The sequence below is a fragment of the Lynx canadensis genome, chromosome E1 (assembly GCF_007474595.2).
Source record: "Lynx canadensis isolate LIC74 chromosome E1, mLynCan4.pri.v2, whole genome shotgun sequence".
Classification (NCBI taxonomy): Eukaryota; Metazoa; Chordata; class Mammalia; order Carnivora; family Felidae; genus Lynx; species Lynx canadensis.
The window spans coordinates 16674587-16702396 of record NC_044316.2 but is presented as its reverse complement, the minus strand read 5'-3'; the positions used below and the strand labels follow the sequence as shown (position 1 = coordinate 16702396).

Here is a 27810-nt window from a genome sequence, read left to right as displayed (position 1 = left end):
AAATAGACTTCCAGTTCTCAGATCACGTTTTCCCTGACTTAGGGGAAGCAGTAAACAGTAGGTGCACATTTGGCTAGGATTCACCTGACCCGTGTTTTCTTTTTTTTTTTTTAATTTTTTTTTCAACGTTTTTATTTTTATTTTTGGGACAGAGAGAGACAGAGCATGAACGGGGGAGGGGCAGAGAGAGAGGGAGACACAGAATCGGAAACAGGCTCCAGGCTCTGAGCCATCAGCCCAGAGCCTGACGCGGGGCTCGAACTCCCGGACCGCGAGATCGTGACCTGGCTGAAGTCGGACGCTTAACCGACTGCGCCACCCAGGCGCCCCAACCTGACCCGTGTTTTCTAATCTCACTTTACCTATGGCTGGATGCTTCTGAGTCAGTTTTAACATGCAGGCAGATTCTCTATTTACAAAAGAGAAGGTTAGTATCTCACTTCTTGCAGGGAAACACAAAGGTAGGGAGAAAAGCATGGAACTGACAGGTGACCTGGAATTCTTGTCTGTCACTAATGAATCATATAAAATGAGGTGAGACAATTAGATCTCAATTTTCTGATAGAACATTATAAACTCTCCAAGTTTATGATTTTTAAAAGATTACCACTAGGAACCTTAAAAGCACTCCACTAGTTCAAGATGAAATCATCACCATATTTTAAGAGTATTAAAAAACAATGAAAAAATACAACCAGGTTTCTCACAGAAGAGACGAACTCTCAACGCTCCCAAAAGTTATGTCACAATGGGATGGACTATTCTGTAAATATGACTTCAATCCTATAGGTTTCTGTTCAGTTAATTTGTTTACTAGATTCCAGCTTCCACTGGAAAGTTTTTCTACAAGTGGAATCTCATCCCTCCCCAACCCCAGTGTTGGTTAATTAAGAAAAAAAGGGATGGGAAGATCATATGGGTAGTTTTACACTCAAAAAAGAGGGTAATAGATGGCTGTTTAAGCTAAAGGGTAGTATATTGGAATTACCTAAACTGGCCATATTACCGATTCATTTAGCCCTCTAGAAAATCATTATATCTTGCTTTATCTGAATTTCTTCATCTGTAAAACAGGAGATCAGATTGATCTACCCTGTCCTGCATGCTTAGGGATAAAATATCCTTTTTTCTTGGTAGACAAAAGCTGGTGTAAGCTTTCTAAAATGCAGCAAGTATTGGGACTATATAAATGCAAGTTATTATTCTAAAGTACATAAAGCTTAGGCTTTACCATTTACATCTTGAATAACCGTTTTTTTAAATTAAAAAAATTTTTTTACATTTATTTATTTTTGAGAGACAAAGCACAAGTGGGCGAGGGGCAGAGAGTGAATGAGAATCTGAAGCAGGCTCCAGGCTCTGAGCTGTCAGCACAGAGCCCGATGGGGGCTCGAATTCATAAACCATGAGATCATGACCTGAGCCAAAGTTGGACACTTAACTGACTGAGCCACCCAGGCGCCCCCTGAATAAATGTTAAGTTTAGGTCAATTAAATGGAAAAAGAAATCACCCTCTAGGCATGTTTTCATATGGAATTAACTCTCTGAAGGGACTCATGTTAGCTTTTAAAACAATTTATTGGTTTGGTACAGAAAGCTTTTTACCTAAGGAAGCTGAGCAGTTGGAAAGAACATCTAAGCCTATAAGCAAAACTAGAACACTGTCCCTATTTCTTTAAATTTAGTTGTTAACACTAGTAATGAAGACCAGCTAAGGTCATTCTTCTGTCTCTTACCATATCAGCCAAGTCCACACCTTGCTATATTTAGATAAGTTATGCCTATCCCATTAAAGACAGGAGATTCAGATCTACGCATAGGATCACAGCAGTGGGGTTTTACCTCAGCTTAGGGGGGAAAGACGCTAACAAAAAAACTGTATAATGATGTATTCCTTGGCAACCAAGAGAACAACCAATGCTCAATTTTATTTCATTCTTAACAGACATATAATCTCTAGGATGCATACAGCAATCTCTACCACAAACTCTGGCATAGTCATGACTAAAGCAGAACCGTGAATATCTTTTGGGTAACTCTCTTGCCATGACTGCCTGTCATGTCTTAGCCAGAGACAAGGAACTGCCCAGGTTAACAGGGTAAAACATTTCAACAGTCTGGTCTCCTGGGAATTGGAACAAACAGGTTTACAACTCAGGAATCACCATTATTTTAAAACATCAGGGTCTGGCTGGGTACAGCCCTGTAGCAGTGTCCAGCTGACAGCCAATAGGACCCAGCATTCAAAAAAGGAAGAACCGGGGCACCTGGGTGGCTCGGTCAGTTAAGCGTCCGACTTCGGCTCAGGTCGTGATCTCACGGTCCGTGAGCTCGAGCCCCGCGTTGGGCTCTGTGCTGACCGCTCAGAGCCTGGAGCCTGTTTCAGATTCTGTGTCTCCCTCTCTCTCTCTGCCCCTCCCCTGTTCATGCTCTGTCTCTGTCTCAAAAATAAATAAACGTTTAAAAAAAAAAAAAAAGGAAGAACCAAATGGAGACAAAGCTGACTTATGTATTTATAAAAAAAAAAAAAAGTTATGGAACATGGATTTTATAGTAAAGGATGTGATGAAGTGAGTCAGAGACATGGTAGTGCAGGTAATGGGGAACCTGCTTGGATGAACATATTTCCTTAAGTGGCCTCTAAATCTGGAATCAAAAGAATGTATCTTAGGAAAATTTCTGAGGAAAATATCTTAAAGAAAAATAAAATTGCCCTCAAGAGAAAGCTAAGAAAACTCCAGTAACAATCAGATGTTTTGGTACCTCCCCAACTGTTGGGGTGGGGGGGGGGATTAAATACATTTAAAGAATGTAGGAAACATACTTCTGAAACATAAGTATAACAAACAGAAATCTGTTTATCTTTATTCAAAGGAAACTGCAATTGCAGTTATGAACATTTCCACTGTAGGTAAGATAAGCAGATGTTGGATGTTTTCCCAAAGTTTCTCTAGTGTCACTGAAGAGGTTTATGAAATCTGCTTTACATTTTTTCAGTTAACAGTTAATGCTAAAAAGGCAACATTCTGAATGTTGTTTTTCTCTTCATATTTTATCATTTCTACAGAGACATAGTTAAACAATAGTTACCAAAAAGAAAACAAAACATATAGTTAGACATTATACTTGTATCTTCATTTTCCAATATTTACTTCTAAACTAAAAGTTACATAAATAGTTCAATATTTCAAATAGAGTGAATTTTTAAAATCCCCATTTTCTGCTTCCTCTGCCTCAAACCCCACTTAAAGAAAAATACCTATGTCTAAGTATTCTCAATTGACACTGAAAACTGAAGTAATCCTCTTAGGGGAAAAAGTCCTAAGACAGATAAATAAAGCTGTTTTTTTTTTTTTTTTTAATTTTACTTTTTTTTTTTTCTTTATAAGGTGTTTAATTTCTAAGAGAGCTAAACTGGTCTGAGTTTTCTCAAGTCTTTATATGCAAAACCCAGATTTTTTTGCCACAGCAAATAGGTATTGGATTAATGCCTAAATAAATAATGTGAGATGGCAAGAAAGCAAAAATGGCACCTAAAACTTGACTGGTCACACTTCTGAAAATTTATAACTATATGTGGTAGGCTGTAGAAATTGGTCTTAACAGCAAAGAATGGTTTAATAGCTTAGAGAATCCTTGACCTTCAGTGCACAACTGAGTTCGATAGCACATTCATTCCACTAAATGTCTAAGCCCCGGGCAGTGTCTCCCAAACCTCCCAACAAGCCCTTTATAATTAATTTACTAAGTATCTGGATTAAATGAAATTAGAAATTCTAATTCCTCTCATAACTTTTTCTTCAAAGTAACAACTTTAAGTCATTTTTGCCTTCTAGGATATAGTTCAAAGCACCAGAAATACTTTACCCAATATTGCTTCTCTTTACACTCATCACATAGGTTGTGACTATTCGTTGAAGAACACACAATATTCAGCCTTTACAGTAATATTCCTAGTTTTTCTTAAGCAAATTCCATTTCTGGAATATCTACTCCAAGATTATTATGAGAGTGAGAGAGATGGGGGGGGAGAGAGAGAGAGAGAATGAGAATTCAAGAGGCTGCACAATCCTTCTCAATAGTGAGAAAATGTTAGCTCAGGATCTTTCAGAGTTGGGAAATCATGAGTGATTGTTTAAAAATGGATAAATGAATCTCACTGGTAAGGTCAAAAAGCTTAAAAAGAGTTCTGACTTGGGGTGCCTGGGTGGCTCAGCTGGTTAAGCGTCTGACTTCGGCTCAGGTCATGATCTCTCAATTCATGAGTTTGAGCCCTGCATCCCGGCTCTGTGCTGACAGCTCAGAGCCTGGAGCCTGCTTTGGATTCTGTCTTCCCTCTTTCTGTCCCTCTCCCACTCCCACTTGGTCTCTCTCAAAAATAAACATAAAAAATTTTTTTTTAATTAAGAAAAAAAGAGTTTTGACTTAATTTCTAAGTCAAATGCCTGAGACAGTCTATTCCAGGTTCTTAATTTGGGGCATGAGAAGGGATTGGGAGGGAATGTCACTAGATTCCTTTGACAGTTTGATGAAAGCTATGGCCTCTCCTGCAGAAAAATAAGTGTATTAATCATATACAGACCCACTTTTGCATGTGATTTCGAAGTATCCATGAATTTCTTAGTCTAAAACTCTGGATTAAAGGAACCTGGTAATTGCTTTAAAAAAACTATGGGCAGCTGAGAATTAACAGCCTCCCCACTATTACCCCTCATCTTTTAGCAGCTAACAACTCCACTTTAACAAGAGGCAAACACTGATGATCAATGCTTGGATTTAACTTTGAAACCAAAGGAAACACACATCAATAGATAAAGTTTGGGACTTTCTAAGGGTCTTTTTTTATTAATACTTTGGACTCTTTCAATTCTAAAGCACACAACAGGCAAATCGAATGAAAAGATCCTCTCTCTCTCCCCACTATGCTGCCCCCATTTCTCCCCATTTCTGAAAAATCCCTCTCCGACAAACACATTTAAATTACAAAGATCCCCAAGCATTAGGTGAAACTTCACTCACTGAACCCCTGAAGTACTAGATATAACAGAATTTCAGTACAATAAAAAATTCTGGACAAGATTTTGAAATTCATTAAAGTTGAATCAGACCAGCAAATGAGACTTTACATTTCTTTTTTTTTTTTTTTTTAATTTTTTTTTTTCAACGTTTATTTATTTTTTGGGACAGAGAGAGACAGAGCATGAACGGGGGAGGGACAGAGAGAGAGGGAGACACAGAATCGGAAACAGGCTCCAGGCTCTGAGCAGTCAGCCCAGAGCCCGACGCGGGGCTCGAACTCACGGACCGCGAGATCGTGACCTGGCTGAAGTCGGACGCTTAACCGACTGCGCCACCCAGGCGCCCCGAGACTTTACATTTCTTAAACCTGATGGATGCTCCAGAAATTTTAACAGCTACCCAGAGCATGCCATTCCATGTACCATGCTGCTACAGTACTTATTTTCGAGGAGTGTGAGAAATCTAGTATCACTAATACATTAAACATTGCTTTATTATGGTAAGTGATTCATCATGAAGGAAATGACTAGGTTTCGAACTTTATTGATCTTATGATTTTATAATCCATGTTACACGGGAAAGGAGATTAAATGCAAAGTGTAACTGTTACTATAAAGGTTAATGTTTATCACAGTTAACAATCCTCCTCTATTGCCGTTATGTTCATAAATGCAGTGGCCTCATATTGTTTAGGTGATTTTTTTATACCTAGAAATTGATTTATACAATACACCAAATATTTACACTTCAGTCTGTGGCTCAAACAATGATTTATTGGGTTGCTGACCATTTTTTCTAAAATAGGATCGCCTACTCCCAGCTTACTTTTCATCTCTTTGTACTGCTTTTTCTTTACAGCTAATTTATTATTTTTTTTAATTTAATTCCAAGTTAGTTATCATATAGTGTAATAATGATTTCAGGAATACAATTTAGTGATTCATCACTTACATATAATGCCTAGTGCTCATCCCAACAAGTGTCCTCCTTAATGCCCACAGCCTATTTAGTCCATCCCCCCCACCCAAAACCCCTACAGCAACCCTCAGTTTGTTCTTTGTATTTAAGAGTATCTAATGGTTTGTCTCCCTGTTTTTATCTTATTTTTGCTTCACTTCCCTATGTTCATCTGTTTTATTTCTTAAATTCCATACACGAGTGAATCATTTTGTCTTTCCCTGACTTCTTCTGCCTTGCATAACACACTCTAGTTTCATCTACGTTGTTGCAAATGGCAAGATTTCATTCTTTTTGATCGCTGAGAAATACTCCATTGCGTGCGCACGCGCGCACACACACACCCCACATCTTTATCCATTCATCAGTGGATAGACATTTGGACTCTTTCCATAATTTGGCTATTGTTGATAGTTATAGCTAATTATTAATAACAATTTATTTATATGAAGGAATGTAAGCTGTAAGAGCTGAGACTTGAGTCTTTTTGGATCACTGATGCATTCCCAGTGCCTAAAACATTATAGGTCATCAATAAATGAATGAAAAGATATTTACTAAGTACAGATTTGAAACAGAGCCAACCATGGCACAGCACAAAAGCATGGGATATGAAGTTACAAGATTTGGATTTCAGTCACTGCTATTGCACTTATTGTTTATAGAACCTTGAACAAGTCACTTATCTCTTTGAATCTCAATCTCTTTCCTTTAAGATGATGCTAAAATATTACTGCACAGGGTTACTGCAAGTATTACAGAAAATAACAGAAGTAAAAATGTGTTGCAAATATTCGTGATTGTATCTAAGAAGTTATTCTTGGAAAACTGGCAGAAAATTCTGTAAAACAGATCAATCTCGAGAAAGCAAGTTATCTCAGGTCACCTTATCCTTGGTCTTGCAGAACTGTAGAGGGAGAATGAAGTAGTGAGAAAGCCCTGAGTTAGAAAAGATGGGCTTGAACTTCACTTACCAGCTGGCTGACCTTGAGAAAATCTCTTAACCTAAGGCTTAATTTTCTAATCTATAAAATGAGGGAAAAATACTGCCTCAAAAGTGTAATTGTTTTATTCAAACGTTCCATTATGAAAGCACTTTTAGAATATAATGCAGAATATGTGTTTTTATTAAAATCAATTAACTGGCATTCCTTAAAGAAAATCCTAATCTTATTTGTTCCACCAGTCAAATAGAAGGTTGTGTTATTCAAGAATGTGATCACATAGACTACAGGCAGAAGTATACCTACTCCCAATTCTTGCTGCAGGCTCTCCAACTTTGGTGAGAGGATGGAACACAAAAGATAATGATAGAATAGGAAGATAGAGAATGGGAAGAGAAAACAGAGATTCAGAAAGACGTGAATAAGTAGCAAAGCTCTGATCAACTACAGGTCTATTTAATTTCACATCCCACAGGCAGGGCCAACTTCAGGGATGTGTGATCTGTGCAGCTGCACAGGGTAGGAGCTCGCAGGGGCCCTGTACTCGGTTTAATGCTGTTGTCGCTGTCTTGAAATTCTCAGTTCTTTTTGAACAAGTGGTACCACATTTTCATTCTGCACTAGGCCCTGCAAATTATGTGGCTGGTCCTGCCCATAATCTTTCCACTAGAGGACAAGAACAAGAGCTTAGTCTCAATGACTCTGTATACAGGAATCACTGCTAACTTAAAGGGCATTCACTAAAAAGGAGACCTTAAAACATGTTGGTGATCACGCATTTATAATACTTGAAGTATTTTGAAGTGAGCAAAATACTTCTTAGAAGCCAATTTAATTAAAAAGCATTAGCCCCAATTAGAAATACAAACGCCATATGCCTTTCCTATTTTTGTGCTCCATCACATCCTAATAATGAGCCAAAATGTGATGAGTAAATGGAATACCTGAATCTAATCAAATTGACTTTCCATTCTGAAATCCAACAAAAGACCCTATAATGTGGATTGTCTTTGGTTTTGATTTGATATCTGCTATCTCACAGTAAGCCAAGTAACATTACCACAGAAATCATCTCTGGAATGATATCCTTAACACAACCCAATTCAATGAAATCACACCCTTTAAATAATGTTTTGTTTATTTCTGCTCCTGCTGACTACAGACAGTTGGTGACTGTTTTTCCTTGACTGAAACGGAAAGGCTGAAGCTGATGAACTGAACATTTCCCAGGCTGCAATTCAGTTTTTGATGTCTGCAGGCCAAAAACATGCCTTTTCCTCTGAAATCCAGACTGAGCCTATACTAGTCCATTTTGACCTTTAGATTCCTTATCAGTCACCTTTGGTCTCTGACAGTGGTTGGACAGGCCAATCAACAGAGGTCCACTCTCCATGAACAAAGGCTGGTTATGTAAAAGAGGTGAGCTGTGGGCAGAGATACGATCTGAAGAGAAGGTGCTGAACTCATCCTCTGTGTTCCAGCAGCATGTCCAGGACTGCTGTCACTACAAAAAGTGAAACTTCACCCAAAAACATTTTCTCTGCTGGTGATTTAAACCCACACCTTCATTAAGGAAGCAGCTGGATTTCAGAGAGAGGCAGGCAACCACCAATACTGAAACCAGCATGCAACTGTGGTCTGTACTCTTAACATTCCTTTCTCTTTCCTTTTTTTTTTTTCCCCCGTTAAGTCTGCCAGAGGACCCCTTGGTTACTATATATATACACATATAGATATGCTGGTGACATTTCAAGGTTAAGATTTTTTTTTTTTAAGTTTATTCATTTATTTTGAGAGAGAGAGAAGGCACAAATTGGGGAGGGGTGGTGGGGGAGGGGGGAGGGTGGGAGGGGGGAGAGAGAGAGAGAGAGAGAGAGTGGGAGGGAGAGAATGAATCACAAGCAGGCTTCACACCATCAACACTGAGTTCAACGTGGGACCGGCACCCATGGACCCTGAGATCATGACCTGAGCTGAAGCCGGATGCTTCATTGACTGAAACACCCAGGCACCCCATCAAGGTAAGATGCTTTAAAAGCTTTAGGAAATACACCTTTCTCCTTTCTCCATTACTCAATACTCATAGAGACTCTAAGATGAAAACTTTTATTCCAAGAATTTAGCAGTTTGTTCCCTAAAAACGTTAACCTCCCCAACTCTGAGAAATACATCCACTGCTTCCTATAGATAGAATCTGGAAATTCTAACTTCATCAGTTAGAACTGTTTACAAACTAATGTGTTTGATCATCTTTTTAAATTTCACTATCCTTAGAGTAAAATGGTACTACTGGAAATCTCAATGCTGTTTAACATTTCCTAAACAGAAAACAACGAAATGTTGCTCAAGGTCTGAATTAATTTGCTGCAGGATTCTAGGTAAGCTGGATTTCTCTGAAATCCAGCTGCTTCCTGTAAGTTTATATTTGGGGTCTAAAATTCTCTAAGTCAAAAATGGTGATGATTTTAGAATAAAATGAAAAAGTGGGGAGCCAACTAAAATTCGCAAATGCTACATATATACTCAACAACAGCTCAGGATAATTAGTTTATTTTGACCTCTGACCAACAATAATGTATTGATAATACATTATTATTTCATCTTCCTATTAGTTCTACTCAAGTAGTTCACAAATTAAAGCATTTTCCATTAGTGTTTAGGTATGAAATAGCTTCCTGATAGAAAAAGGCAAATGAGGATCAGTTTTTCTAGGTCTCTAAGTAGTTCAGATGAATTAATGAATAAAATTCTATTTATCTCAATTTCACTTATCATTTCAGGAGTGCTATGAAAATGAATTACCAAAACTGCTGGTGGCAGTGAGACTGGTATATTTCTGGTAAGCAAACTAGCAATCTATCAAAAGTCCTAGAAATAGGTATACACTTTGGTCTAGCAACCCTACAATTGAGCTTTAGGATAGTTCTTTTATGCAAAGATTGCATAAGACATGTGCAAAGATTTAGGCACAAGGATATTCATTCAGTGAGGCTTTGTTTATAACTGAAAAAAACTGGACATAATCAAAATGTGCAACAATAGGACAGAATTTGAATCAGTTCTATGGAAAACAAACAACTCTGAACAAGGATATGAGAGAAATGAGTTTGAGGACAATGGCAGGATGTTCGCAATATGCTAAGTGAAAAAATCAGATTACAAAGCAGTAGATAGAGGACAATCCCATTTTTAAAAGTATATACATATATAGAAAAAGCCTGGATGATGTTAATAGTAAGATCTTTAGGAGATAAGAATGAGTGTAATGCTTTTTGTGGGGGAAAAGGAGTGCTTTAGTATTTTCTGTTTTTTATATAATAAATGTACATTATCTGCAAATATTAAAAAAAAATAACTGGGGCACCTGGTGGGTATCTGACTTAGAAACTAAGAAGCTGAACATTGTTTATAGAACACTAAATAAGTTGAGCCATTAATAGGCAACCAGGCCATTAAACTGGTAACCAAGCCAATAAGAACAAGGGCAAATAGTTATCAGCACACTCCACCCCTTATAGCTCACTCTACTGTAAATATTACAAGCGCTCTGTGCCATGGGAACCACCTTGCCTACCACATGATGCTGATGTAATAATATCCAGAGCTAAGCACCTGGAGGAAGCAGAGAAAGGTTTTGCTTTGAATTACTTGAATGCATTTTTCTTTTTCTTTTCTCTTCTCTCTCTCCCCCCCTTTTTAAACCATAAAGCTTCCACTAGCAGATAGTGTAATGATTTCTATTCTTATGCTGCCTGTGGGGATTTCACATTATGCTCCCAGCCACCGGTACTGATTCATTAACAGCCTTGTAAAATTGGCAGCCTTCCTAAATAAGCTATGTAAAGTCTGCAAATGTTACTGAGCTGTGTACTCAGTGGGTACTCAATAAAACTTGATAAATTCTGCCCATGATAGATCCAAAATAGTCTCATAGCAATATCCCAAAGAAAATCATCAGTCTATACAAAAGCCTTTCTGGATTCTTCTGCTAACTACAAATCATTAATAGCAGTCCTTCACTGAAAAGTAACTATTGTAATATGGTGATAACATCCGCCACATTCATCTTCCTTTTCTCTCACCACTCAAGTCCTTTACCTCTGTTTATACAAATCAAGACATTTAAGACAGCAAGAAATAAAGGTCAGAGCCCCAGCTCAAATCCTACTGTAATGCCTTTGCTAACTGGCTCATTGATGATACCTTTCTGTCCTCTGAATACTTAACATTTGTACCATTCATCTGACACTTAGCACCTGTTAAATTGTTTTCTTAGTTATCCTTTTATTGACCAGTTCCTATATCTTCAACAGACTGAGCATCCTGACTGCAGAAGAACCATGTCTTGTGTTTCTTTGTATCTCCCACCCTTTGCCCAGAATAGGTGCAGTTATTACAATGATGCAAATGATAGGATTTTACCATCAGGCAGGCTCACCACTCTGTGTTCTAATTCTTACTCTTATATTTCAGCTTATGTCAAAAGAGCAAAAATATTAGCTACCATTTACTGAGTGCTTACTATTAGTAGTACTTCACACATATCACATTTAATCCAAATAGGTATTACAAGCTCCATTTTATTAATGAGGAAAATAAGGCTTACAGTGGTTATATAATACATTCAAGGTCACACAGCTCATAGGTGATGAAACTCTGAATGGGACTCACTATTAGCAACAAGAACAAATGGCAAGTAAAATCCTGAACATGTGACCAAGAGACCTTTTGAGACTTTTTAAAGAGAATATTTAAGGAATGGGATACTTTAAGAATTGACTGTGAGGGATGCCTGGGTGGTTCAGTTGGTTAAGTGTCCAACTGAGGCTCAGGTCATGATCTCGCAGTTCGTGGGCTTGAGCCCTGCATCAGGCTCTGTGCTGACAGCTGGAGCCTGCTTCAGATTCTGTGTCTCCCTCACTCTCTGCCCTTCCCCTGCTCACGCTCTTGTCTTTCTCAAAAATAAATAAACATTAAAAAAAAAAAAAGAATGAAATTTTATTGGGGATGGATAAACATCACAGAGGTGGGATGTCAAAGAAGTTCAGTTTCACATACTGTTTGTCCTATTCCATTCATCTCCTAGGAACAGAAATATACACTGAGAATTTATATTCTCCACAGATGCTGCAACTTTTCAAACTAAAGCGCTCCACAATAGAAAATAAAAAATTAATAATAATAGAAATTAAAATATTTTTGGTGTTGTGGGAATTTGGTATATCAACCTTAGGAGAAACATTGTACAGGTGACCAGTATGAACAGTATGGGTCTGAACTGCCTAAGTCCACTTATGTGCAGATTTTTTCAGCAAATATATTGGAAGGTATTTCAGAAAGCTGCAGCAACTTGAAAAAATTAACAGATGAACCATGCAGCACAGAAAAAGTCAGAAGTTATTATAAGAATATAGTATATAATACATATGACATACAAAATATATATTAATTGGCTGTTTATTTTATTAGCAAGGTTTCTAGTCAACAGCAGACTATTAGTAGTTAAATTCCGGGGGAGTTAAGTTATACACAGATTTTTCTATGAACAAGAGGGTCAATGCCCCAAACTCCTGCTTCGTTCATTCAAAGGTCAACTGTAATTCTAAGTCTTCTACATTTAAAAACTAAACTGTTACAACTAAACAAAACAAACAAACAAAATCAAAAAACAACCCTAACACTCTAAAATACACTAACCCAGAGGTTTCTCTTAATTTGAAAGTAATTCGAGCCACTGGATTCTGTTGCTTTAACAGACATAACTAATGCCCAATCCCTCAGGTTACTAAAATAAGGATCACAATCCTCTAGAAACAGATTAATGCAGAAAACAAGAGTTGCTCAATTTGCACAAACCTGCAAAAAATGAAGTGGGCCCATATTTGCCCTTTGGTGTGTAACACTAGCAATCTATTTATAAATAATTTGCTACATCCTTTCCAAATCACAGGAACACCCAGAAGTCCTTGATGTTCTTAGCACATTTCTTCAGGTTAAACCTAATTACATTACTGGCAGCAACATCCTGCACCATTCAACAAAGCAAAGTTAATTTTAACCCTGTCTTTTTTTTTTTTTTTAATTTTTTTTTTCTCAACGTTTTTATTTATTTTTGGGACAGAGAGAGACAGAGCATGAACGGGGGAGGGGCAGAGAGAGAGGGAGACACAGAATCGGAAACAGGCTCCAGGCTCCGAGCCATCAGCCCAGAGCCCGACGCGGGGCTCGAACTCACGGACCGCGAGATCGTGACCTGGCTGAAGTCGGACGCTTAACCGACTGCGCCACCCAGGCGCCCCTTAACCCTGTCTTAAAGTAGTTAGGATACCAATTTTTTTTTCTTTCACCTTAGAAATTCAGAAACATTATGGGATAGCATCTACACCACTACTCTTTAGCACCAAGGCAGTTTAACATAATTAAGAGGACTCACAGTTACTGGAAAGACCCAAGAAGAGATGTGAGCAACATGATACATAGAAGTTTGGACCCTTCTATTACTCTGAGGTCCAACAGCTCTTGGAAACAGAGAATGACAACATCCTTAATTACTTAGCTTTGGGCAGTGGTTTCTCAGTGTTAGTCAAAAGGAATTGCTCAATTTCAGGAGTGATTACACATAAGCACACAAACAAAAAGCAGTAATTTAGGGGAAAAAATCCACTCTAGATTTATCAAAAAGAAATTTTGACTTGAATGTATTACAACCTCACCATTCCTGTTCATCTTCATTGTGCAGATTTACTCTTTAGTTAACCTGCTTAAGTAAGCAAGGTTCCAGTAAAACCAAAGTTGAGAGCTCTCTGTTTTTTTTCTCCTTGGTTCCTAGCCAATTATTGCTCTGGCTTCAAACACACACAAGTGTGGATAAAGTCACATAAAATTATCACCACCAATGAAAACATAAATATACCTTTATACTGTGACAGATCATTAACCTTTCCTTCATATTTGAAGGCCAGAACACCTAGAAGATTCACTAGATGTAAATTTACTTGATCATCTTTTAAAGGCATTACACTTTTTAAAAAATTTTTATTTTTTGTTTGTTTTATATTAGAGAGTGAGTGGGGGACAGGGTACAGAGAGTGAGAGAAGGAGAATCCTAAGCAGGCTCCACGCTCAGTAAAGAGCCTGATGTCGGGCTTGATCCCACAACCCTGGGATCATGAACTGAGCCAAAATCAAGAGCCAGACGCTCAACTGACTTGAGCTACACAGATGCCCCAAACAATCCGCTTTTTGAGGCTATCTTCTCTGCATAAGAATCTGATAACTACAAAAAACAGTCGGTAGTAATTTAAAATCAAAGAAAAAGAAACATCCTATGCTTCTTTTAACTATATTAGTTTCTTTACCCACCAAAGAGAGAAAAAAAAAGACCTTAAATTGCAAATAAATGCCTGGTTTCAACCCATTATCAATAATCAATTATTCTAATTATGTTTGTCCATTTCTGTAAAATACACGATTTAGATTTAAAAAATATCACGGAGGAGCACCTGGATGGCTCAGTCGGTTTAACATAATTGGCCAACTTTAAGTTGCCAACTTTAAGTGGCCAACTTTAGCTCAGGTTGTGATCTTATGGTTTGTGAGTTTGAGCCCCACATTGGGCTGTGCACAAAGCCCACCTTGGATCTCTGCACAAAGCCCACCTTGGATCCTCTGTCCCCCCATCTCTCTGCCTATCCCCACTCATGTTCTCTCTCAAAAATAAATAAAACATTACAAAAAAATAAAAAAATAAAAAAACATCATGGATGAGGGGTGCCTGGATGGCTCAGTCTGTTAAGCGACTGACTCTTGATTTCGGCTCAGGTCATGATCTCAGGGTTTGTGAGTTCGAGCCCTGCATTGGGCTCTGCTTTGACAGTGTGGAGCCTGCGAAGGATTCATTCATTCATTCATTCATTCATTCATTCATTCTCTCTCTCTCTCTCTCAAAATAAATAAACTTAAAAAAATATCATGGATGATAACTATACTTATGCAATGAGAACAAAGAAATTTAAAAACTTGAAAGGCAAAAAAAAAATTCATAAAATTATAACAGAGAGTAGGACTTCTTGGTTCCAGGCTTGTCAAATACAGGTAATTTTTGCTAAAGAACTGTTTCAGAGCTAGAAAAAGATGGAAGGCTACACCTAAATTATTCTACAAATCAGACATAAGATGGACAAAGACTGTATCAAAGATTCAACAAATACTCAAAAGCAAAAATCGTAAACAATAGTAAACCAAATCCAGCAATCTCTTAACAAATAATGCAAATAGCATGTAAGGATGATTTAACTTAGTAACTCAATATAAGTTGCTGCACTACTGGCAAATGGGGGGAAATATTATCATTCCAATAGATGTCCAAAAATCACTTAAAAAATTCAATAACTATACCTAAAAATCTTTGATTGGATATACAGCTGACCCTTGAACAATGTGGGGGTCAGGAGAACTGAGCCCCCATGCATTTGAAAATCTGCAAATAACTTCTGGCTCTCTGAAAACTTAATGTCTACTGTTGACTAGAAGCCTTACCAGTAGCATAAATAATCGATAATACATATTTTGTATACATATTCTATAGTGTGTTCTTACAATAAAGTAATCTAGACAAAAGAATGTATTAAGAAAATCCTAAGAAAATATATTTATAGTATTGATTATAAAAAAATCCATGTATAAGTGGACCTACAAAGATAAAATCCATAAAGTTCAATCCTCAACTTGAGAAATGGCCTATGCCAGAACCTACAGCACACAATACATCTGCTAACAAAACATAAGAAGCATTCCTTTCACAGTGGAAAACAAGATAAAACCATTAGCACTGCTATTATTTAACATTCCACTAAAGCCCTAGCCAAAGCAATGTTTCAAATAAAACTCATTTACAGATGATATAATGATGCATGGAGAAAAGTAAAGAAAATCAACTTAAAAATCTATTGGATATTAGGACCAAGCAAGAGTTCAGCAAGGTGGTCTGATATAAAAGCAAATATAGAAATTTTTATTACACAGTTACAGTGACTAATTAGAAAGTGTCATGGGAGAGAGCTCAAGAAATACATTAAAACAAGAGCAACAAAAACTTTAAGAAACACCCATGAATATACCTAATAAGACACGTGTAACTACTATATGAGGAAAAGTAAAATTTAAATGAAAAGCATTTAAAATATAGTAAACACACACACCACATTACTCACTGGAAAGGCTCATTTCATAAAGCTGTTAATTCTCTCCAAAACCAGTTCAGTGCAATTTCAGTCAAAATCCAAATAGGACTTTTGTTTGTTTATTTATTTGGGGGAGAGAGAAAGAGTCCCCCGGGTGTATGCAAATGAGCAGGGGAAAGGGGGAGAGAGACTCCCAAGTAGGCTCCAATAGAGGAGAGCCCCATGCAAGGCTTCACCTCAGTAACTGTGAGATCATGACCTGAGCTGAAATCATCAAGATACTTAACCAACTGAGCCACCCAGGAGCCCCCTTAACAGGATTTTTTTTAAAGTGGAAATTGACAAGGTGTTTCTAAGACATTTGGAAATAAAATAAGAATAGCTGATACATTAAAACATAATAATGAGGCAAGCCTTGCCATACAAGATATCAAAATACCCACTAAATTCCTATAGTAAGTACACAATGTGGTATTGGTGTATGAATAGAAAAACTATCAATAGGACTTAATTGTACAGAATCAACTCCAAATATCTATTAGAATTTAATATACAATAACTGTAGTGTTTCAAATCAGCAAAGTGAGAATGGACTAAATAAATGATACTGGGATAAATGACTATCCATTTGAAAAAAAGGTAAAGTCAACACCCCTATCTCACATTATAAATTCCAGATATTTTAAAGAGTGAAATACTTAAGTATGGACTTATTAGAAAAAACATAAAAGAATACTTTTATAATCCTGAAAGTGGGTGGGAAGGGTTTTTTAAACAAGATACAAAACTCTGAAATCCTAAGAGAAAATATCAGATTTTATTAAATAAATATTAAAAACTTTTAGGAGCACTTGGCTGGCTCTTTTAGAGCATGCAGCTCTTTTTTTAATTGTATTTTTGAGAGAGAGGGAGAGAGAGGGAGAGAGAGAACGAATGAACAAGCCAGGGGAGGGGCAGAGAGAGAAAGAGATGGAATCTGAAGCAGGCTCTAGGTTATGAGCTGCCAACGCAGAGCCCTGTGCCTTGCTCGAAATCACAACCCATGAGATCTTGACCTGAGCAGAAGTCAGATGCTTAACTAAGCCACCCAGGTTCCCCTGAGCATGCAACTCTTGATCTCAGGGTCACAAGTTCAAGCCCCCTCTTGGGTGTGGAGATTACTTAAAAATAAAATCTTAAGAAAAAAAATTAAAAACTTTCATTTTTTAAGTTTTTAATGTTTTTATTTTATTTTTGAGAGAGAGACAAGAGTGCAAACAGGGGAGGGGCAGAGAGAGAGGGAGACACAGAATCTGAAGCAGGCTCCAGGCTCTGAGCTGTCGGATCAGAGCCTGACGTGGGGTTAGAACTCACAGACCGTGAAATCATGACCTGAGCCAAAGTTGGACGCTTAACCGACTGAGCCACCCAGGCGCCCCTAAAAACTTTTATAACAAGATGAAAAATTAAAAGACACATAATAAACTGGTAGAAAGGGTTTTGGGTTCTTTTTTTTTTTTTTTTTGGGCTACATATTAAGATTATGTAGAGTACATCAAAAAGAAACAAATACCAACAGAAAAATAGTCATAAGTACAAACATGCCAATTACAGAAGAAAAGTGAAAAAGACCAAAAAAAAAATATAAAAGGATACTTAAACCTCTATAGTAATAAAGGAATTGCGAATAGAGAAATATTTAAGAGCAGGCCCTGGAGTCTGAATGCCTATGTTTGCACCCTGGCTATATAATATTATACAAGTAACTCAACATCTCTGTGCCTCTCATCTGTAACTGAGGAGAATATCTAACTCATAAGAAAAAAGAAAGATAATATGAATAGTATTCAAAATAATGCCTAGTACATAGTAAGAGTTCAATAACATGCTATTTAATGTTATTATTAGTATTACCAGGATTGGTGAAGGTCTATTCCTACAGCTGGTAAAAGCAAATTAGCAAAGCCTTTTTTGAAGGCAATTTGGCAGTATGTATCAAATTTTTAACATATACATACCATTAGACCCAGAAATTCCACTGCTACAGATTTATCTAAAGAAATGTTTCCATATGTATACAAAGATAGCAGTCCAGTACAGCAGTGTAGGAGCTCTGTGTTTTGAGACAGGAAATGCTGGTTCTAGTTTCAGTTCTGCCAATAACAAATCATGTAACTGCTATGCAAAAATCACTGCACCATTTCAATTTTTTTTTAGTTTATTACTTCATAAAATGTGGATGAGGACTTGCTCAATCTACCTCAGAGGAATACTTTAAGGATGTTGTTGCCAAGTGCAGCCCCTGGACCAGCATCATCTAGGAACTTGTTAGAGATACAAAACACCTTTCAGTTTCACAAAAAGTTACATTTTGGATAATTATCTGGATATGCTCTCCTGTTGTTAAACTTGAGCTTTAGAAAGCATCCATGTATAGCTTCGAAATCAAACTCATATATGAAATCAAATACTAAATACAAGTATTTTAGGTCAAGGATAAAAAGCTCAAGGTAACCCATTTCACAATCAAGCAATGTTTCAAGCACTTAAGTTCCAAGATTTCTGATCAGAGGTTTTCATAATGGGAATACTGTTTTAATGGTAGCCTCTGTCAGCATTTTGTCTAATAATTCTTGATCTTTTTCTGATCTTTTTTTGGTAGGCACAAAAATAGCCACCTATTTGATACGTTGTTTGGCATATACCAATAATGCTAGAAGACCCCTTGCTTAGTGGCCACCTCTCAGGGATTGAATGTTGGCTCTCGAAACATAACATAGGCTCCCATATTTTTCAGAAATTCTAATTTCTCTTTTATTAAAAAAGTATGTATAGACTCTTAAAGGGCATGTAACTTCTCATGATTATTTGAGAAGTCTGATTTAAGACTCCTGAAATTTGATCCTATGATGCTCTGGGTTGCTCACATATTTTTTTCTAGTAGGATTTAAGCTTATGGCAGGGACTATTCTTAGTTTCTGGAGTGAATTTAATCACTTCTTAATGTTCTTCATTGATACTTCAAAATTAACCCCCTATTTGGTGAGTTTTATGCAATGACAAAGGGAGACCATAATCTAATAATGATGATATAATTTCCAGTAAAATACAGTAATACCCTAGTTATTCTCTAATTTCATCTATATATAACAGTTGAAACTCAAGAAATTAGTATGAACCTGTGAAATCACCAAAAAGGTATCTAAACACCATACTCCAAAGGTCATGAACTTTCTCCATTGGACAGCCCCAAGGATCTCAGTCTGTTATGCTAGCCTTTTTCCTCTGACACAATTCTCATAGCATTTGTTACTTGGTTTCTAAACCCACAGCAAATCCCAGGCAGCAAATAAGAACAGAATAAAAATTCATGAGTGGGTTCTCAGCAGTGACAAGAGAATTTCCTGGCTAAGAGTACACTTGTGTCAAGGTATCCCCTTCCCCAAACATACACTTCAAATTTTTTTTTGAGTCAGTCTCCACTTATGATCCTAAATCTTAATCTTTTAGTTACTCCCACTAGTCGCTATTTATATATCTGGCACCACCAGGGAAATGCTCACACCAATTGAGCTTTACATTATCAAGCCTTAGAAATAATACTTCCCTTTAGGAAAGAGATTAACTTTTTATAAGATCACATTAGAGAATCTAATTTTAAAAATATATTTATCTATACAACATTTTCATATGACCTTAAGGAGTTCACTTTTTTTAAGTCTATTTATTTATTTTGAGAGAGACAGCACAAATGGGAGAGAGCGGAGGGAGGGAGGGGAGGAGGGAGGGAGGGATGGGGGAGAGCTTTCTTCCCTCTGTTTCTTTCTTTCCCTCTTTTTCTCGTTTTTTTCTTTCTTTTTTTTCTCTTTTTTTCTTCTTTTTCTGTCTCTTTCTGTATATGCGAAATAGAGGATATAGAGAATAGATAGGATAATAATAAATAGAGATTTAATATCCCCATCGCTTCATTCCACCACGCAGAGCCCCACGCAGGACTCAAACTCACCTGCTCATCTGCTCAAATGACCTGAGCAGAAACCAAGATCCAGACACTCAACCAACTGAGCCACCCAGGTGGCCCTAGGAGTTCAGTGACCTTCTAAAGCCAATCCATAAAACTCTAGGTGACCATGGATCCCAAATTAAGACCTTCTACATTACATGCCAAAAATGTGTGTTTCAACAGAATTTTTGGTGTGTTTCAACAGAATGACCTCTAAAGATTCTTAAATAATGATGAACTGGGGAACACTATAAATGCAAAATAAAAATGATGGCTGGTGTAATCCTAATGAATATACTTTAGATGAAGTGAATTTGGATATTACATCTCTTATAAGAAAAAAGGGTAGCAAAAGACAAAAATTAAAGAGATATTCTGCAAATTCTTTAAAAGACTGTCTACGTTAGCAGCAAATCTTAGTGTAGCAAATACATTTTTTTATTGCTAAGTTGAAGATGTCAGCAGTTAAAGACAATTCGTAAGATTAAGTCTCAAAAGTGACCTTGCAACTCCTCAGAATATAATTTTTATAGTGGTTGAAAGCACCAGTCTAGGAAACGGCTCTGGATTCTAACGACAGTTTTATCATTTACTAGCTACATGGCCTTGAGCAATTAACATCGCTGAGTCTCAGTTTCATTGTCTGTAAATAGAACAAATTGGTTCATAGAGTTGCTGTTATGATTATATGAGACAATACACGTTAAACTCTTAGCACGGTGACAAGAGGTCAACAAATGGCAGGCATTAGTTATTAATTTCAATTAACTCATTTTTAATGTAGGTATTTATGGTTTGCAAAGTGTTACTGGCACATATGATCTCTTTTGATCCAACCTGGGGGTAGGAGCCTCATTTTACAGTGGAAGAAACTGAAGTCAAATGATTTACTCAAAGGCAATAATAAGTAGGAAAAGAAATTTGGGCTTAATTTGATTATACTAGGAACTAAAGTGCAAAAGCTGAGAAGCTCTGCCTTTTAATGTTTTTTAAAAGTGTAGTTCAATATAATAAAATTTGCCATTTCAACCATGTTCAGTGGCATTAAATACATTCACATTGTTGCGTAATCATCATTCATCCCTAGAACTTTTTCTTCTTTAAAAAAAATTTTTTTTAATGTTTATTTATTTGTGAGACAGAGAGAGACAGAGCATGAGTGGGGGAGGGTCAGAGAGAGAGGGAGACACAGAATCTAAGCAGGTTCCAGGCTCTGAGCGGTCAGCACAGAGCCCAACGCGGGGCTCGAACTCACAGACCCTGAGATCATGACCTGAGCTGAAGTCGGTTGCTCCACCGACTGAGCCACCCTAGTGCCCCTTTTTCTTCTTTTTAAATGAAATTCTATCAAACACAAACTCTCCATTCCCCCTCCCCCAAACTCCTGGGGATTTCTTTAGGTGCCTCAAGTGGAATCATGTGGTATTTGTCCTTTGTCATCGGCTTATTTCATTTAGAATAATATCTTCAAAATTCATTCTTGTTGCAGCATTTGTCAGAATTTCCTCCTTTTTTAAGGTTGAATAATACTCAGTTGTACTGCATACCACATTTTGTTTTATCCATTTATCTACTGACGGACATGTGGGTTGCTCCCCATGTTGTTTTGTTTTTTTCAAAATATTGTCAACACTATTGATACAGGTTATCCAGTTTCTGATTATTCCCTCCTTTCCTTCTCTTTTATTCCATTTCTTTTTTTAAGAAAAAAATGCAAGTAAGTGGCTGATTTAATTCTGTAGAGTTGATATACACACCACTAAAACCACTTTATTTTGTGGCTATTTTTTGTAGGAGCTCCACCATGAATCAACACAAAGAAAAAACCTGAAACTCAAATGAGCTTAATTTGATTTGGTAGGAGAGCAAACCATCAATTAAAATAATAAATTATGTGTAACATTATAAATCACTTCACATGCTATTTTAGGACTTTTAATAAGAGATAGTGGAAAGTTTCTGTTGTTGGACATTAAAAAAAGTTTTTCAGGGTTGACCTGGGAGGGAGAAAGAAACATTCCCTAAGTATCCAAAAGTGGAAAAACCTCAGTAGCTGACTCTCTTGAAGCCACTCCGGAGTGAGTGCTAACACGCTACGAAGACCAAACTGCTGCTACACAAAGTAACCCTCGCCTTAACTGTGAGGCGAGATTAACCACAAGCTTCGGCACACAGTTCTCAGAAATAGCTCAACCACAATGGAAGGGAAGGACGACAACTCTAGAGACTTCAAAAAAACAGCGACGATTTAAGATGCGTTGAATCTTGTACTTTCGTGAATGAAGGTGTGCATGCAGGCTTGGATTTTGAGTACGTACTGGTACAAGGAGGAGATTAAAGGAAAAACAGCCAAATTACCGAAATCCAATTTTCTTAAATAATTCCAGACTACATACAGCCAGCGGGAGCGAAGAATGGACAGCCTTCTTTTGTGTGAACGGCTTTCGAAAAGAAACCTATAGTCACACGCAAATTTATTTGAAACAGCAACCCCAAAACAACAAACACGGGAGCTTGATCTCCAGCAGGACCCGCGAGGGAGTCCAAGCGTTTCCGGGCGACGGTTCAGAAGCTACAGACCGCCCTTCACCCAGAGCCTCCCGGCTCGGCTGTCACTCGGTCACCATAGACAGCTTCCAAGGGAGGACTGCACTTTCAGCTTCCCTCAAAGTTTACCAGAAATTCTCGCAAAGGGTTCTTTAATCCGCCCAACCCCCAGGGACACTTTCTGCCTCCAAGAACTGCTCCACAGCTTCACCCCACTATATCCCCGGACACTTCGAGACCTCCAAGCACGCAGGGCGCGATTTCGCCCTCGCTTGCTTGCTTGCTCCCCAGGATGCTGGGGAAAGCGGCTCCGGAAAAGCAAACTTTCCGAGCTTTCGCGGAGGGCGGGAGGGCGCGCCGCGAACTCACAGCTGGTTGATGGCGTTCTGAGAGATGACCGCGTTGGCGGAGAAGTAAGGGATCATGTCGGGGCTACCGAGGTTGCAGGTGCAGGCGGGAGACGCCTTCCTCTCGCGGGCCAACGTGCTCAGGGTCATGAGGCCAGCTCAAGGCGCACAGCTCCGCATCCTGGCCCCTCCCGGCTCGGGCACGAGGCGATCGCGTAGGGCTCCGCTGGGCCAGAGGCGCGGGCAGCTCGGGATCCCCGCGTCCAAACTGGGCCCGCCGGGTCGCGCGGAGGCAGTCGCCGCAGCCCTAGGGCTCGGCTGTGGAGTCCCGGCGGCCGGGCGCCACCAACATCCCACCCCAACCCGCGTCCGGGGCGGGGCGCTGCGGCGGGGCGGGCCGAGCCGAGCGGGCGGGGAGAGTCCTAAGAGCAGAGAGGGTCGGCCCTTTCGGGCGCTCCGCCCCTGAGCTCGTGGCACCCACCGGATCACGCTGCGTGCCTCTCGGCGGGGGGAGTGAGAGAGGGTCGGCACGAAGACATCGCGGCTCGTGTGAAGGAGTGAAGCGAGCCTGGGGTGAGCAAGAAAGGCTCGCGTTTCTTGGGAATGTTTCCACAGAAAAGTCCTGCTTATCTTGAACGGCTCTATACATTGAACCTCAAATCCCATTTTTCAAATGATCTTAAAACTTTAATAAAAGGTCGTACATTAACAAATGTAACGAATACTTACCAGCGGTTTTCTAGGTGTTAAGGGCTAGGGAAATTCGGTAATAAACTAAATCTTTTTTTAAAGCAAAACATCTGAAGTTATAATGGGGAAAAAAACCTATTTACATTGTCGATTACATCTGCTAACCCTTGTAAATAAATTTATAAAAGGCTTTCCTAACCATCCTCCAAACCAAGGACTCATAGCGTTAGCTGCACATACGAATCACCTGTGGGGATTTTAAACACTCCAATACCTGGCTACACCACAGACCAATCAAATCAGAGTCTCCTGAAGTTGGGATCCTAAACATCAATATTTTTTCAAAGCTCCCTGGGTGATTCCAATACGCAGCTGTGGTAGATAGCTATTGTGCCAGATGATCTAGGAGAGGGAGACAGGCTAGAGAATATAACCTTACTTTACAGATGTGGAAATAAATATAAAGGGTCTAGCCAGATAACCTCATTTGTAAGTGACATCACTTAGATAGGAACCCTAGTTTTATGACTTCTGATCTAGGTTGGGCTTTTCCCACCAACCCTATATACCCTGATGCCTTCATGAATTTAATCCTTTATCAATGTTGCTAACAACTCACTGAGCAATGCCTTTCACCTGACCAGGAACCAACTCTCTGAAAATCTCTTTTCTCTCCTGCATGCTATATAGTGGTTTACAAAAGGGGCTGACCTGGTGTGGGCACTCAGTGAAGTTAGCTCCCTCACCTCTTGCCCTTCCAGTCTCATCAGAACAAATAGTTTCAGGTATGAGCATTTTGTGCTTTTTGAATACTTGACTAAACTATATATCAATAGAACTGTCAGGAGTTTTAGAGCTGGAAATTAATAATTTTAAAAAATGATTTCACTATTCTATTACCAGACAAAGAGACTAAAATGAGGAAGAAGTCACTTTAAGACTCAACATATGCTAGAATCAAGAAGAAATATGTCTTTAATTTTTATTTTTAATGTTTATTTTAGAGAGAGAGACAGAGCAAGCAGGGAGGGCAGAGAGAGGGAGACACAGAATCAGAAGCAGGCTCCAGGCTCTGAGCTGTCAGGACAGAGCCCAACCTGGAGCTCGAATCCACGAACCAAGAGATCATGACCTGAGCTGATGTTGGTCGCTTGACCTGAGCCACTCAGGCGCCCCTTAATTTTTTTTTAATGTTTACTTATTTTTGAGAGAGAGAGAGAGAGAGAGACACAGAGCACGAGCAGGGGAGGGGCAGAGAGAGATGGAAACACAGAATCCAAAGCAGGTTCTAGGCTCTAAGCTGTCAGCACAGAGACCAACGTGGGGCTGGAACTCAAGAACTGTGAGGCACCCCAAAATGTGTCTTTGTTTATATATACAATTTTCAGATCTCTTTTTCTATTGGGAGGTTTGGCAATTTTCTAAATACTAGTAATTAAATAATCAATCTAAATTATACATTCTGTGCCTAAAACCAGAAACTCTTTTGTTAGTTTATCCTTCCATAAAACTTAAAAGTTGGTGGGGTGCCTGAGTAGCTCAGATGGTTAAGTGTCCAACTCTTGATTCCGGCTCAGGTCATGATCTCATGGTTGGTGGGATCAAGTTCCTAGTCAGGCTCTGAGCTGACAGCGCAAAGCCTGCTTGGGATTCTCTGTCTCTTTCTCTTTCTCTGCTGGTCCCCAGCTTGTGCCAATGTGGGCGCGCATGCTTGCACTCTTTCTCAAAATAAATAAAGATTTTTTTAAAAAAACCTTAAAGTTGTTGCCCAGGGATTTGAAATATTGCAAACTCATACTGGAAATAGGATCTAAGTTTCCTATGGATCTGATAATAGGAAAGAACCAGTTGGCAAGTGAAGAGTTAATGAAAGGTCTGGAGTCCAGTGCATCATCGTCTTCATCCATCTCTAGTAAGGAAAATGTTTGAAAGATTTATTCAGGCTGTGTCAGCAGGCACCCAAATGGCAGTGTAAGAAAAAAAAAAATCTGCTGATACACCCCAAAATAAATTGCTTTAAATATCTGGCAAAGTTGCCAGTTTGAAACTTCTTCCAGGCTGTAATTTATTATAGCCTCCTGGCAGTGATCAAAAAAAAAAAAAAAAACGCAGCAGGCTCTTTAGAAGAGCACTGTTAAGGTGAGTCCAGTTCCTTTCATGACAGCAGAGATGGGATTTTATGGAAGTCAATACTAACTGATGCTGCTTACGGAAGACGATGGAATGTCATCTGTATCTGTCTGAAAAAGAAGTCAGCAGGAAATGTATCTTACTCAATTCACACTTAATATCTCTGGCATTTAAAAAACGCTAAAGATAAGGATTTCATAAATATGTATATCTGTCTTTTATAGATAGGTTCCTATAGTGACACTCCAGAAGTGCATAGTCCTTTGTTTCCCCTCAAAAGACCTCTGCCAGTGCCTTTTCAGCGAAGTCTATTTTAACACCCCCATCTAGGCCTTTTCAAAAGCTTTCAAAGTTAAATTCTTGCTTTGAACTGTAATATAGGAAATTGGGAAAGTGCTACAACGTGCCTCATAGGTTTTTAAGAAAAAAATGGAATCATCTTTGCAAAGTGAGGTACCTTTAAGGGAATAGATCTTTCTGCTACTGTTTTTAAAAGTTTAACAAATTCCTTTTCTTTTCACAATCTGCAGAGTGTCAAAATGTCAATCAATTTAGTTTCAGCTCAATTTAATCCTTTACTCTACACTGTCAGAAAACAAGGCTCTAGGGAGCAAGCTCTCTGTACCCAAGCTTCTAGGAATTCAAAAATGATTCTAAATTAGACTGAGCGACGTGAAATAAATGAAGCTAGTTTTCTACTCCATATGAAGTCCAAAGGGGCTTTTAAAAATGTGCACAAAGGCCCCGAAGAAAAATTGTTGCATTTCTTCACACTCTTGTTTGAGTTAGAAGATTTAAAATAAATTTTGTCATGTCATTTGCTGACCGTTTCAAGGCTCAGAAATATGAATATTCTATAATGTTAATCTGGCTCTTGATAGCATCAGCTATGACCAGATTAAATTTTTATAGAATTATATGTTAAAAGCATTAACAAAATTTTAAAGTAATAGATGTCTCTTGTATCCATCGGTACTTCCATTACTATGCCTTCATGTGTCTCTCCATAAGATACAAACGCTGTAAAACTGTAAAACCAGAGACTTACTTGTTGATCAATCGGTATTCCAGGACAGATATGAAAGTGCACTTAAGTGTGAGTGAAGGATGTAGGCATGTTTTTGCTGCTGTAACAAAATTTCATCATGGGTGGATCACTTGAAGGGAAGGTAGCTAATGAACTAAAAAGTGACAGTGTAAAGTGCCAAAAGCAGTAGGCCAGAAGCCAGAGAGGACCTAAGTTCTAGTTCTAACATGGCCACTTAATAAACTAAGATTTTGGCTAAGTCACTTATTTTCATCTGTAAAATGGGATAATAAAACCCTAAGGAAAGGTCCCCAAATCTGTTTTTGTGAGAGTTAGGAACCTTAGGAAAGGAATATCATTCAGCTTAGAAGTCCTGAAAAATACATTTAATCCACTTAAGATAAACAGTCATCTAGATGAAAGCAGTAGAGCCCAGCAGTTAAAAATCTCAATCTTGGTTTTATATATAAAATGGAATATTACTCAATCATAAAAAAGAATGAAATCTTGCCATGTGCCAACATAGACAGAGCTAGAGGGAATAAGACTGAGAAACAAGTCAGAGAGAGACAAATATCATGGTTTCACTCATGTGAATTTAATTTATGTGGAATTTAAGAAACAAAACAAATGAACAAAGAAAAAAGAGACAAAAAACCAGACTCTTAAATAAACTGGTGGTTGCCAGAAGGCAGGTGGGTGGGGGAGGATGGGTGAAATAAAGGGGATTAACAATACACTTATCTTGATGAACCTTGAGAAATTTAAAGAATTGTTGAATCATTATATTGTACACCTGAAACTAATATAAAACTATGTTAATTATACTTGGGAAAAAATCCTAGCCTTGGAATTAATTGGATGGGTTTGAATCCTAGTGTCACCATTAGCTGTGTATTTTGGATAGTTATTTAATCTATGGCTCAGTATTAGTCCCTAATTTATGAAGTTACTGCGAGGATTAATTTACTCGCAGATTAACAT

The 27810-nt window shown here is 38.2% G+C and overlaps 1 protein-coding gene across 6 annotated transcripts in view; it reads right to left on the bottom strand.

The window, feature by feature from the left end:
- Positions 1 to 27810, bottom strand: part of SSH2 (slingshot protein phosphatase 2) — a 246595-nt gene that overhangs the window by 82850 nt on the left and 135935 nt on the right. Inside the window, exon 1 of one of the 6 annotated variants that reach the window (XM_030295819.1) lies at positions 23002 to 23339. The exons of 4 other annotated variants lie outside the window; for them this stretch is intronic. In XM_030295819.1, coding sequence (XP_030151679.1) covers positions 23002 to 23129 — 128 coding nt within the window. In that variant the 5' untranslated portion in view covers positions 23130 to 23339. Of the gene's footprint in view, positions 1 to 23001; positions 23340 to 27810 lie in introns of those variants that run through there. One more of the 6 variants, XM_030295814.1, reaches the window with a different exon arrangement.